Raw genomic sequence first — 13,047 nt, forward strand, 5'->3', positions numbered from 1 at the left:
AGCGGCTGAGGGAGCGAGACTAAATGTCGTGTTCAGTATGTTTTGTTTTGTCACAGGAGCAGCATAGTACAGCAACAGCAGCCAGGGCAGTCTGCTTCGTCCTTGACAATTGCGCCCAAGTGTTTAAGAGTATACTGCAAAGTATGTTTTACGTTTTCATGTGTGACAATGAAGTTGATAAAAACCACCCTGAGATTCTTACGGAACATGGTCATGTACTGCCTGGCGTTCAGGTTCCAATAGCCCCAGTTGGTCCGGTAGCCGTGCAGGGTGGCGTACTCCTCGTGGTTGTACGCTGGCTCCGTCCCAAATGTGTCAATCACTCGGATGTGACACCTGCAACGACACAATACAGCCACTTTCAAAAAGTCACCTGGATGTTTTTAGTTTTTTTTACTTCCCCCTTACACACACACACACACAAAAAAACCAACAACAACAAACAAAAAAACAACAGCTTCAGCACAGAAAACACTAATAACACGTCAACAAACACCTGCAGCTTTAAATAATGCCAGTAAAGAAAAGAGAAAAAGTGGCAAACAAGTCGAATTAAAGTCTAAAGTGATACATCGCGTGACAGCTGTTAAAAAACAACAAAGAAATAAAAGCTGTTTAAAAGTAAGAAGTGTGGTCAGGCATTGATGCATAGACACACATTTAAACACACACTATATGGCCCTGTGTGTGCCACTAAAACACTTACCACTCACCATCTCACAAGGATTAACAAGGGCTAAAAGGTGGCTTCCACTTGCTCACATTCACATTTTCCTCCTGGCTGGCAATTACGGGAATATCTATTTTTAAAGTCTTTTCTTTTCTTTTTTTTTTTTTCTTCCCCTGCTTCAACACTGACTGACTTGGACACGGGTGTGAAGCACAACTATTGCGTAACTGCGTTTTTTTTTTTTTTAAAGTGTGGGAAAAGTGAGGCTCACCTCAGAGAACAGCTGGTACAGTATTTTACATTTTTAGCCATTATTGCTGCTGTTACTATACGGTGTCATCCTAAAACATTAATATTAACGACAATTGAAGATAAACAAATACATTACAGACATTACATATTGTGATCATTTCGACAGGAGTCTCCCGCGTGCCGCATGTCTCGTGATGGACCCGTGTGATACAAATACAAGGAACGACTGTGATTCACGATTCGCCTCACAAGTCCCGTAGATGCATCGGTACATCAAGCACACACCGAACACAAATTCATGTTCTGCCACTCTCCCGTTTGATGGTCTATTGAAGCGGCTCGTATGGAGACATTGGTGTCATCGCCCCCCCGCTTCTGTGATGACATTTTTATAGGATTAAATAAATCGACAACTGAGGGTGAAAAAAAAAAAAAAAAAAAAAATGTAACTGGGCCCTTACCTCTGCAAATAAGGGATGAAAATGTACCGTGCACAGCTGTTTGAGGCGTGGTATTGTATGAACTGAAAAGAGGATGCAGTGGACACCAACGTTGTTAAACTTCACCATACTAGAAATGTGCAAAACAAATAAAGAAATTCATGAATAAAATTGTGGCACGTATTTGTATTTAGATCGCCCTACAAAAGTAAGGTTGTATGGTTAGGTCAAGAGAAAGCGCAGAGTGAATTATTAATGAAAAAGTCAAATATTGCATCGCGTGTCCCCTCCCTCGCTGCCCTATCGCATATCACCCTGTCGGAAAGCGAACGCTGTTTGCCATGGATAAGAGGTCCCCGAGGGAGAGAACGGGGAAAATAACGGTGGAGACATTTGAGCCAAATATCCAAGCAGGGATCAGAGTGAGAGGCTAATTTGGGTTAAATGGCTGCTCACAAAGGCTCATCTGATGTTAACTATGGAGCAACCATTTGATTTGATGTGTCTACATTTAAACAGTTGGTCAGCCTTTTTTTTTTTTTTTTTTTTAAGACGATCAATCGAGACAATAATTATGCAGATTTTCAGTCCTCTAAGCGCACAAGTCGGTTTTAAATCGTTTTAAAATGACTCCGATGATGGCGCTACGTATCGTAGCTTGTGCATTGCCAGATTGGAATGGGATTCTTTTCATATTCCAACCTCCATCTGTGTCTCCAGTCTGGAGCTTCTACAAATTTACCAATTGGCTGAAGTCATACGTTAGTTAAGACAGAGTATTTTCCTTCACACCGTCCCATTGAAAATGGGCGGATGCCACAATTTCAAGAACACAATGGCAGCCAACAGTTTGAAGATAGACTCCATTTCCTTACGCAGAGGCCGAGGAAGTTTATTTTTATCCGACTGAAGAGAGTCTATTAGGTTAAGGCCTTCATTTGTACACAATGAATGAATAATGCCTCTTTTGAAATAGCTTCCTCCCACATTCCAAAAATATGCATTTTAGTAGCTCTTTAAAGACTGCAAATTGTTCATAGGTGTGAATGTGATCGTGCACGGTTGTTTGCCGATATGTGCCCAGTGATTGTCTGGCGACTAGTCCAGGGTGTCAAGTCAACTGGGATCAGATCCAGCTCACTCGCAACCCTAATGAGGACAAGCACTATAGAAAATAGAAGGATAATAAATATTATATTTAATCTAAATTATTCTGTATTGTATTACAGACTCTCCATTGCGTTGTTATATTTCTGGACACGATTCAGTTGTGTCCTGCATGGAATAAATTCATTAAAAAAAAAAAAAACCCTCGACTAACTTTTTCCAGTCCTTAAATATTTCTGGGTCAGTGTCAAATTGTTTGCCAGCGTTTTCTCCAGAAGCACTGTACGAACAAACTATACGCAGCAATTCATCTTAAAACAACATCGTACAGTAGATGTCAGCTTTACAGATGACATGTGTGCTCTACAGTAGGAGTGGAACTGTTTAGTCGACTAGTTAACGAATCAACTTTAGTGCACTGCATCGACGTTTAACGCTTGAGGTCAGCTTCTCACTAATCGTGTTTTTGGCATCTCGTCTTCCAATCGGCCAATTTACAGACGATTTTCGAATCGACTGTTTCGACTGTGGTGCCTCCGCCGGACTATAATGCTCTGCGTAGCAGCAAAATGTCCGGCCGGCTAAACATTGTGACACATTCTTCATACGCCTGCGCGAGTCGGAGATTACGAAAATAAAGCGGTTGCGGATAAGAATAGCGGTTAGCCTCGCTAGCTTCGGCTATTCCGATTTAAGAGAGTCAAAGTGACGGCGAGGAACGAGGGCAGTGGTGGAAATATTGGATTCAAAATGAGACCTGCGGCACGGTCACTTTCAAAATATGTATGTTTATCCTCAAATACACAACGCAAGATGAGATCGACCAGTTGGTTGAACGGAAACATGCGTGGGGCTCCCACTAATTGCTACAAGTACATTTAGCGTAATGGTGAGTTGTACTTTTAATCATTCGTTTTTATTTGTTTCTGTGCATGCCCGTGAAAATATGACTTTATGTGAAATCCGTTCGTGGTGTAAAACTGGTTAAGGACCGCTGTACTGTGCTGAAAACATATCAATGACATCATCGATTAATCGACTTTCATTACATTGTAGTCGACTACAACAAAAGTCTTTAGTCGCCTAAACACAGGTGGTGTGTGTGTGTGTGGACATATCACCTTGATATTTTTTTCGTCCTGAGGGGAAATTATCAGTTCAAGTGATTCGGGCACCTGGGAATTAATTAGGGCATCTCGTCTATTAGAGCGGAGGCTGCTATTTAAGTATGCTAGATTCATAACGCAACATATTGCAGCACCGTCTCATCCAGACACAACACAAGAACATTTAGAGTGATTGAAAACATAAAAAAGAGAGTAATTAAATGGAGCTGAAAAGCTCCAAAGCCCCAGAACAATTAATTAATGAGGCTTCTCTGCACCACAAGGCTTAACTGAACGGTTCCAGATATTGACGAGGAAGACCTTAGATGGAAGGCAGAGAACGCTAACCGTTCACAAGCTTGGCTCTGGCTCAGAGGATTTTTGAGAATGAAAGATTATTATTTCATATATTCATGCAAAGAGACCAGGAAAACGAAGCGAGATGAAGCAATGCCACGCGTAGTTCGAGACAGACGGATGCACAGAGAGGAAAAAGCCATACGGAGACAGATGGGCAGGTAGACAGACCGAAAGACGGGGAGACCAAACGAGACCGAGACCGGCAGACAAGGACAGACAAAGGCGGGCAAGAGAAAGATTAGGCGACAACGGTGAAAGACTCACAGAAGGAAACAGACAAGAATAACAAAGAAAGACGGACTCGGGCAGGCACAGACAGTTTGTTGAAATGGATCAAGGTTACGATGGCAACGATAAACATAAGGAGAGACTTCCTGCAGTCGTACAGATTGATGCTGAATGATGACGGGTGCATGTTACACAGTCAAGCGTGAAAGATCTTCGTGGCTTGTCGGCGGATTGATCCAAATATCGATAGCACTGATGTTGATATTGATCGATATTAGCGTAATGAGGTCGATCCTTGACTTTCAGTTTCTCTCCTGTACGCACTGCTGCTGCAGGTGGATTTCGACACTTTATTGTACACCCACTGAATATGTTTTATTATTTTTTTCAAAGCAAGAAAATCAATCCACTGAAGGAAAGCCATTTAGCATTATCTTTGTATGACATTTTCTAAACACAAATGTTTTAAATGTTTCAAACATTTGTTATTGCACAAGTGTCCTTGAGGGCCTTGAAAGCCACTCACAAATAACATGGATTATAGTTATTATTGTTTTGGAGAGATCTTTTTCGAAACGACACCAAATAATTAGCGTCGTTTCTCAACGTTCAACTTGTTCTAGTGATTTATTTATTGATTTTTTTGTGGAGAAAAATCCAGAACTGAAAAAGTATAGGACTTTTTGTTACCTGTTATACACATTTATCATGATATGTCATAATATAAAATAATAGATTTATTGTCAATGTTACAGGAACAATGGAAATCAGTAAACGTCTCACAATTTGCAGCGTTGAGGGAAAACAATTTAAGCACGCAATTATCAAAAAGACACTTATTTACAGAACATGCAGTTATTCACATTTGGGAAAAAGTCCATATTATGATGTGCTAGTAGTGTGACTATTTACATTCATGTTTTTGATCAGACAATATTGCAATCATCTTCTTCATAATATTGCAGGTATGTGTAAATTAGTTCTTACCGTGGAGGGTCGCGGGGGGAGGAGCAATTTTATTTACTCATTCACTCTGCCCAAATTCTATTCTGGGCTTGAATGAATGAATGACCCAAAGAAAAAAAAGAAAAGAAAAAATTCATTCTGATTCATCATTTCACCTTCGCTACTTTGAAATCCTGATGACAGGCGAACGTATCGGCAATACTGCAAATTCTAGAACAGAAAGTGAAGAAAATGAAAACGTCTGTTCATGTATGTTTTGCATCTTTCCGTGAAGCACTGAACTACTGTAATATTTAGTTCACTGCTTTTGAGAACTGCTTCACATCTGTGCTGCGTGTACTCGACCAACTCCTGACCAGACTCGAGATACAAGCGCTGTATGGTGGCAGTCACTCACACACACGTGCGCGCGCACACACACACACGCACGCACACACACACACACACACACACACACACACACACACACACACACACACGCACACACACACACACACAAAATAAGCAGCAGTTTAGCAGATCCAATTAGAAATAATTATTTAGGAGAGGCTTCAAGCTGTTTATTTCCACTCCAATTCGAAGTTTGTCGGCAAACTAAACAAACCAAACAAAGACAAATTACACTTTGTGTATTTAAAACAATCTCGCCAAGCCTTTCAATCTGCGAGCTTCGCGCTAAGGTGAAAAAGCCTCTACGTCGTGGTGCTTTAACCATTTAAGCGATGGCCTGAACGCAAACAGTGCAACAACACATGGAGACAGACATAACGTTACTCAGTCACATATTCTTTATCCTCTCCATAGAACGACTAATATTAGTGCCGTACTGATGAGTTGAGTCACGGTCATCGTAAAACCTTCAACAAAATGCTACTTGAACACACGGAGCAGCAACAGTGGATACAAGATTACACACATCTACGATGGCTATTACGGGAATTTAGTTAGAGACCTCCACGGCCTTTCCTTCGTCTATTACGCTGCGTGTCTTTCAGTAGACCTCAGCGTGGCCCGCCATATTGCAGCACAACGTCATACCACCTCACAACTCCAAATTTGTCTTTGTCTGTACAGTATACCGTATTTTAAAAACCCATAAAAAAATGATTGCTTAAACATCCACAATATAGCGGAGGTGTGAAAGGTGAGTGCAATTATCCACCTAACTAACATGTATAATAGGTCTGGGTCTGTGAAGAAAAGCACCCGGGTCTGGACCAGAGTCCATCTTTCGCAACAGTATTTCTATGGATCCGTCTCTTACAAGCTAATTGTCACACGGGACAAATCAAGACTCCAAACACCAACGCAGCACTGCTGTCCTCAGCAAGCATTTGGATTCAGACTGCTGCTGTGCGTTGACATATAGTCTGTGCTATTTTCGAAGTGCGACTGTGTGTGTGTGTGTGTGTATCACACACACACACACGCACACATGCTGTGAGTAAAAGAGAAACAGCAAAATAGGTTGTGTTCAGGGGAGGGGGGGAAAAAAAAGCTTCCTCTGTAATGCTTATAATTGGATTTTAAAAATACATGTCACGGCTTTCACAGCTCTGTGTTGTTTGCTACCAGGCGTGTCCCAGCAGAGGACTTTGTTTTTGTTTTGTTTTTTTTGGGGGCTTTTTGCTCTCTTTGCTCTATTGTCAACTCCCCACCTTCACTTTGGTTTGTATATTTTCTCTGTTCTACTTTTGGCATTTGGCCTTTCGTCACATATCGCGCAGTATCACGCCTCCTCGACGCCGATCGCACTAACCACAAAAGAACAAATGTCAATTGTTACCATCGTAGCAAGAACGTGATGAAGACTGTATTATAAAAGGATTTTCTTCCTGTGGTCTCATGGCCTACTTTCCAAGATGTTCCACCTCTGTGGGAATGCCAAAAGCTGTTAGGCGCACTCTGAGTTGTGCGAACATCATACACAAACGCACACACACACACACACACACAAGCAGGCACCTCCACATTTTTGGGTAATCTTAATGATATTGCTTTTGACAGGCATGCTATGTCATGTCTTTTTGCTGCTCCTTTGAATTTCCCTCAACGTTGACTCCAAGAACATAAAAAAAAACACAAAAAAAAACAGAGCTAGCGCTAAGACCAGCTAATATGGCAAAATACTCTTAGCGCCTGATTTACTAAGATCCCAACAAGCGCCCGTGAAATTGCGTTTACGATCTACCAGATAGCCCGCACTGTTGTTGGCCGCGTTACGCGTGATCTACTAAGATTGCGACTAAATCTCATCGTGATGACTATAAATTTCATCACGACAACTTTACAGTGCGTCTCATCTTGACGACCTCATCACGATGACTTTGCAATCGCGTCCTGTCGACTTTAGATTTTCTCTCGCCATCTCCCCACGATAGGCGACCCTAATATGCCGTCGTAAAAGACAAATATTTTTTACTTACAGTTAAATAGAAGTGAACTGTACTTGGCCGGTGGTTCTTTCATGTAGTGAATAGCGTGTTGAAGTAAAAAAAATGTCATTAGGGTTTCTGAACATGTGCAGGGGGCGCCTGAACAATGCCACTCATGACCCAGTCCGTTTTCCAACAACGTATGTCATTTGTTTCACATAAACGAGAAAAAGCCAACAAATCTGTTTGCCGTGGACTCATTTATGTTGATCCCTGTGATAGAGCACTTACATTTTCACACTTTTGCTGCTACTTCCTTCGTGACACACAAATGCACGGGGGAAAAAAAACAAACAAAAAAAAGAAGTGCAAGACCAACTTGTGTCTTTTGAGCGAGAGCCCCATGTGCTGCTTCATCTGCTGCAGGCCGTGGTAGTCGGTATAGATGAGGTCAAAAGGCAGAGGGCCAGTCAGTGGGCAACTGCCTCGGCCGGGGGGCACACCCAGGAAGCTGCGACACACACACAAAAATACATTTTTACAAGGGAACATGACGACTAATCGTAAAATATGAAATGACAGCCAAATATCCAAGCTTGCATGATTAATACGGTGTACTGTAATCATGTTTGTGTAGCCTTATTTGCTTTCCATAAATACAACTGCATGATAATCCTATTATCGCAGGTTACTACTGCCTCGCAGGCATGTGTTTAGCTTTGCCTCAAATCGCTGACAACAGCAACGAAAAAAACATTATGGCAGTACATGGGGACTACTGCTTTGTTTTTTTGCTGTGTGTGGTGCATTTTGGGCGAACAAAGCACAATTGCGGCATCACAACAACTGAGGTTGGCACATCGGAGAGAGTGTTTGACTGACAGATTATGTGAGCGATAAACAGCAGCAGTCAGTGCCAAATACATTCTCATAGCGATGCCTATCAACCAAAAGTTTCTGTCGTGTGCAGATTTACTCAAGTGCACTGGTGCTGAAAATTGCGGAATATTTTGACTTGTGCGTTTAACCAATCACATAAAAGGAACACAATGTTGCTTCTCCTCTGCGCAATATCGGCTCGGCTCAGTTTTGGTTTCTCTTCGAAATAGCTTCCAGCTCGTACATGTGGGTGTTCTGCCATGTCAACCTAAATCTGCTCAAGGCCTTCAGAATCAGTCGCGCCGCTCGATGTAACTTACTACGAACTATATTACCAATGGGATTGATTGTTCAATAAGTCCGATTTCAAATTAGTCTCAGGAAATGGCGTCAGCGTTGTTCCATCCTCAGATTGGTTTGCCAGAGCAAGCTCAGTTCAACTGTTAGGGCGTTCATAACCTGGAAACATCGGATGACGGGACCGTCGTAAACAGAGGACCTCCTGTAAAGATCTCGGTGATCCGAGTAGGTAGTGTGAAGTGAAAAAGGGTCAGAAGTATACGCTGGAGCAACGGGGGAGCGTTAATTGCCTTGCTCAAGCGCACCTCAGATGTAATTTCCAAGGGCTTTGTGAAGTGTGCACATTTCCGCATTTGAAGTTCCTAAGCAGCCAGAAAAATACAACTTTGCCGAAAGGTACGAAAGCATATTTTTCCACGAGGCAGCATCACGTGCGTAGAGCGGTCGGTTCAATCAAAGTAAAGCCGGGAGTGCACCGGCCTTTGGCATAACAACACAAACAAACAAGATGAAAAGAGAGGATTGATGAGGACCTGGCTCGGCGGTACCTCGCAGCAGCAGATGGTCAAGCAATGGCGGGAAACGCCGCGGATGTGTTGTCGTGCGTATTTATTCATACAAACACAGCGTCTGCTGACACGCCTCCGTTACAAAACGCATCAACGCCGCATAAAATCACACTGGACTCTGCCGTGACGTAGTCTTATCAAATACAAAGAAAATGCTAAATACATTGATACATTGATCCAGATTGGATCAGTTGTGCAGCTCTCCAATACGATATACACTCGCGGGACACTTCATTAGGTACACCGACACAACCTAACACAGGATGAATAAAAGAAAAGGAATAACGAGAAGATGGAGAAAGGGCACACATATTAGTTCTTCCCTCTTCTCTGTTCTTCTTTCAATTGTTGGTGAACACAAAGGCACTGGAGCTGATGAAACCGCATTGAATACCTGTCTTAAGGTGAGTAGTGTGCAAAATAAACCACAGCTCCTTTTCCATTTGCCCTTTGTTAGAGCCTGGCGGAGAGTAAACAAGCGTCTCGCACTTGGCACTAGGCCACTGAATAACGTCCAAACACATTACGACATAGTAGAACTTCTACATTTCAACGTTCCTGAGGTTGTGCCATTCAGAATTTGACCAAAACTTTGGTTGCATATACTGTAAATTCACTTGTATCAATGTCGAAATACAGATTACGGAAAATGGACTTTTTAATTGCTTGCATACAAATAGTTGGGTCAATGGCGGGATGGAGTGTCAAATTATACAGCCACGTAAATCTTTCATCTTTGATTTTCTGAAAATGTGCGTGTCAGTGATACTGTAAAAGAACGGAATGTGTCTGAGCCTGGTGGTTCCACTGTACTGCTAGTAACTACATTAACTGTGTTCCTATGCAGAAGATGACAGTAAGAGACAAATAAAATGAAAGAGTTAAAAGCGCAGCGGGTTAATGGTTGCGTTAGCACACCAAAAACCTACAAATGATCCTCAAACATAACCTTGCAAAGTCAAGGCTCCCAGCTACAAAAAGCATCTGCTAACTGCTAAAACCTTAACAAAGCAGAAATGCTTCTTGCATTATTTGGTGGCTTCTTTTGTGTTCCAACATAAATACACACTTTTAGGGTTTTATGGGGAAGTGAGCATGTAGGGGGGGGGGAAATAAATAAATAATTCAAATGATTAATGAAACAAAAAAGGAACATCAGGAATTGAAATGCCTTTTTGCAGCATGTGGGGGGAGAGCACTTGGATTAATGATAAAACCGCACACTGCCATTATACGTACCAGACGTCTGTCAAACGCGCAATTTTTCGTCCGTACGCTCGACTGAGATCCGAAACAAACACGCACGCTCAGGATGGCAGCGCTGGCGCGCACAAGTCCAGCCCCATGCTGGGCCACACAGGATGCCAATTATCCTGTTTCTTACGGTCTCCAGGCTGCCGTCTTCAACAGGCACTCAGCGAACACTCCAAGTGATGGGCGAAGAAACGACCCCAAACAGCAGAGTCGTCCTTCAGTGAGGATTCTGCTTCCCGTTCAAACTGACAAAACTGTTTTTCTTCGTCTCTGTGACTGGCAATCAAACAGGACCCATTATGAAAAATGGACTTTTTAAAAAATACACACCAGAATGTTAGGCTCTCTGGAGTGCCTATGACAGTTACAAAACAGGGGAGGGTGTCTTGATGTGTCCACACATATAAAGAGCATAGACTCCCCCACCCAAAAAAAAAAAAAAATAATAATAATCTGCGACTAAATGAATCCGCAAGTCGCGAATTGCGAATATGTTGGGGAACACCGACATTACTTTCAAATGACAGCAACTGGTGCTAATGTAATGGATTGCATTTAATGTTACGTCATAACATTTCACAAAGCACCGGTGCCGCAAATATAAAACAGCGCAGCCTAGGTGACGCGTGTTTTGCGTGGCCATGTTGGCACAGACAGCTGGAACAACCGCTGCCTGAAAAAAAAAAAGTTCCCGATGTTCAAGCAATACGCTCCTTTCACGACACTGAATCAGTGATTGTCACAACACAAACGCGCGCATGCGCACGCATCCCCGGTCATCAGCATAATCTGACACTCACGCTTGCGTGTAATCATACATTTCCACACGCGCCTCTGATTACACCGAAGGGTTATCAATCTGTATGCGTGGCAAAGTTTCTTTTAATTGACATACATGCGCGCGCACGCACACACACACACAGCGCACCCCTGCTGACAGGCTCCAGTTATCAAGCGAGGCAGGTAGCCGTGGATCAGGCAGCCGCGAGGCATCATAAAGAACAATTCCGAAAAAGAGCGAGTGAGGGAGAGCAGCGGCGGGAGGGATGAATTGGAGATGAAAGAGAGCGAGGGAAGTCAGGGGGATGAAAATAAAAATAAAATAAACACTCCTGTCAGAGATAATACAATTGTCAGATGGAGAGCTGCGGTGCAGAGGGGGTGAAGTTTAGAGATGCCAAATGCGAGGGCGATGGGGGTGGTGAGAGATGGGATGAAAAGGGAAACTTGGAATGTCAAGGGAGGGGAAAGAGGGATGAAAAGAAGGGGAAGGAAATGAGAAGGCAGGAGTGGCGGATTGAACAAAATCAGTCAATGATAATCAAAGCTCAAAACAGGGGAGAGGAAGATTTCCCAAGATGGCAAGTGGCACATACACAATGATGACGCGCTTCTCATCAAATGCAGCTTTTGCTGTTAGCGCCTATTATTTGCACTGTTTCTCATCAGGATATTGACCTTACACTGCTGTCTTCTCAGCCCGGTCCCCATTAATCAGGAGGATCTCTCACACACAGGCAAATACACGTCCGGGGTCGCACACACACACACACACACACACACACACACACACACACACACACACACACACGCACACACACAAATGCACTTAAAGGTAATTAAAACTAACCTAGGAGCACCGCTTGTTCTATTTTCCTGAGGGGAAAAGAGAGGAATCCATTTGTGCAGGGGTGTTTACAGGCCTTTATTTGGAAACACATATATATTCTAACTACCAAGTGTCTGTTATTTTACCCCCGATAATAAACAATGTCTGTTGGGGTGGGGCATTTATTTGAAGGTGGGGTGCTTTTGGTGCATGACATTTATTAGAAAATTGCTAGAGTAAAGGTAACAAAAAGGTAAGGGAACTATTGTAACTGTATTTTATTTTTTTATTTTTTTTACCTGCAGTGGAAAAAGGTTTGTTTGTGTGATATTTGAGTTATTTGGCACGTTAAATCGGCGATGCTTTCTGTTTCGTCAAATTTCAATCATCCGATCCAGCAACACCAAACAAGAGTCAATGGCATCGGCAAAATAAGCCATCGTTTGCCAGCGGCAGAGAAGATTGGCCAAGCGATGCTCCCAACGGTGATAATGGAGGTATGGCGTCAATTCGAGCGGAGTCCGCTATCTTCGGGGCGTGTGGTAGATACTTCACTGTAACATATAATCATAGTCGCACACATACCGCATGATACGAATCCACTCGGCAAGCGGCCACAGACACTCGTGAAGGAACGAAAGCTGTTGAGCGATGGAGCCGGCGCATGAAGTGGGAGTGTACTAAAGCCTGTGGATGGATGTGGAGGAACAAACACTCGTCAGCGACTCATGTCAAGTCGACCCCCCACCCCAACACATATTACGGGTATCAAGAAGAAGCGGCTCGATATCCATCAACCATCTTCAAGCTGCAATCTGCTGAGGGAAGGCAGCGCGATTTCTCACCTAAATTGACCTGACGCTGGTTGGAATAAAATAACAGCTACAGAATCATTTGGATGGGACAGTGGCCTGTAATTGGGAGAGGAGCGT

General features: G+C 42.9%; 1 protein-coding gene across 4 annotated transcripts in view; it reads right to left on the reverse strand.

Moving 5' to 3' along the window:
- Positions 1-13,047, reverse strand: part of LOC133404339 (alpha-1,6-mannosylglycoprotein 6-beta-N-acetylglucosaminyltransferase B-like) — a 91,027-nt gene that overhangs the window by 13,552 nt on the left and 64,428 nt on the right. For all 4 annotated transcript variants that reach the window (XM_061680121.1, XM_061680120.1, XM_061680119.1 and 1 more), the window contains 2 exons: positions 7,884-8,015; positions 203-336 (listed from right to left, as the gene is read on the reverse strand). In XM_061680121.1, the coding sequence (XP_061536105.1) occupies positions 203-336; positions 7,884-8,015 (266 nt within the window). The remainder of the gene's footprint in view (positions 1-202; positions 337-7,883; positions 8,016-13,047) is intronic.

This window comes from Phycodurus eques, chromosome 6 (genome assembly GCF_024500275.1).
Source record: "Phycodurus eques isolate BA_2022a chromosome 6, UOR_Pequ_1.1, whole genome shotgun sequence".
NCBI lineage: Eukaryota > Metazoa > Chordata > Actinopteri > Syngnathiformes > Syngnathidae > Phycodurus > Phycodurus eques.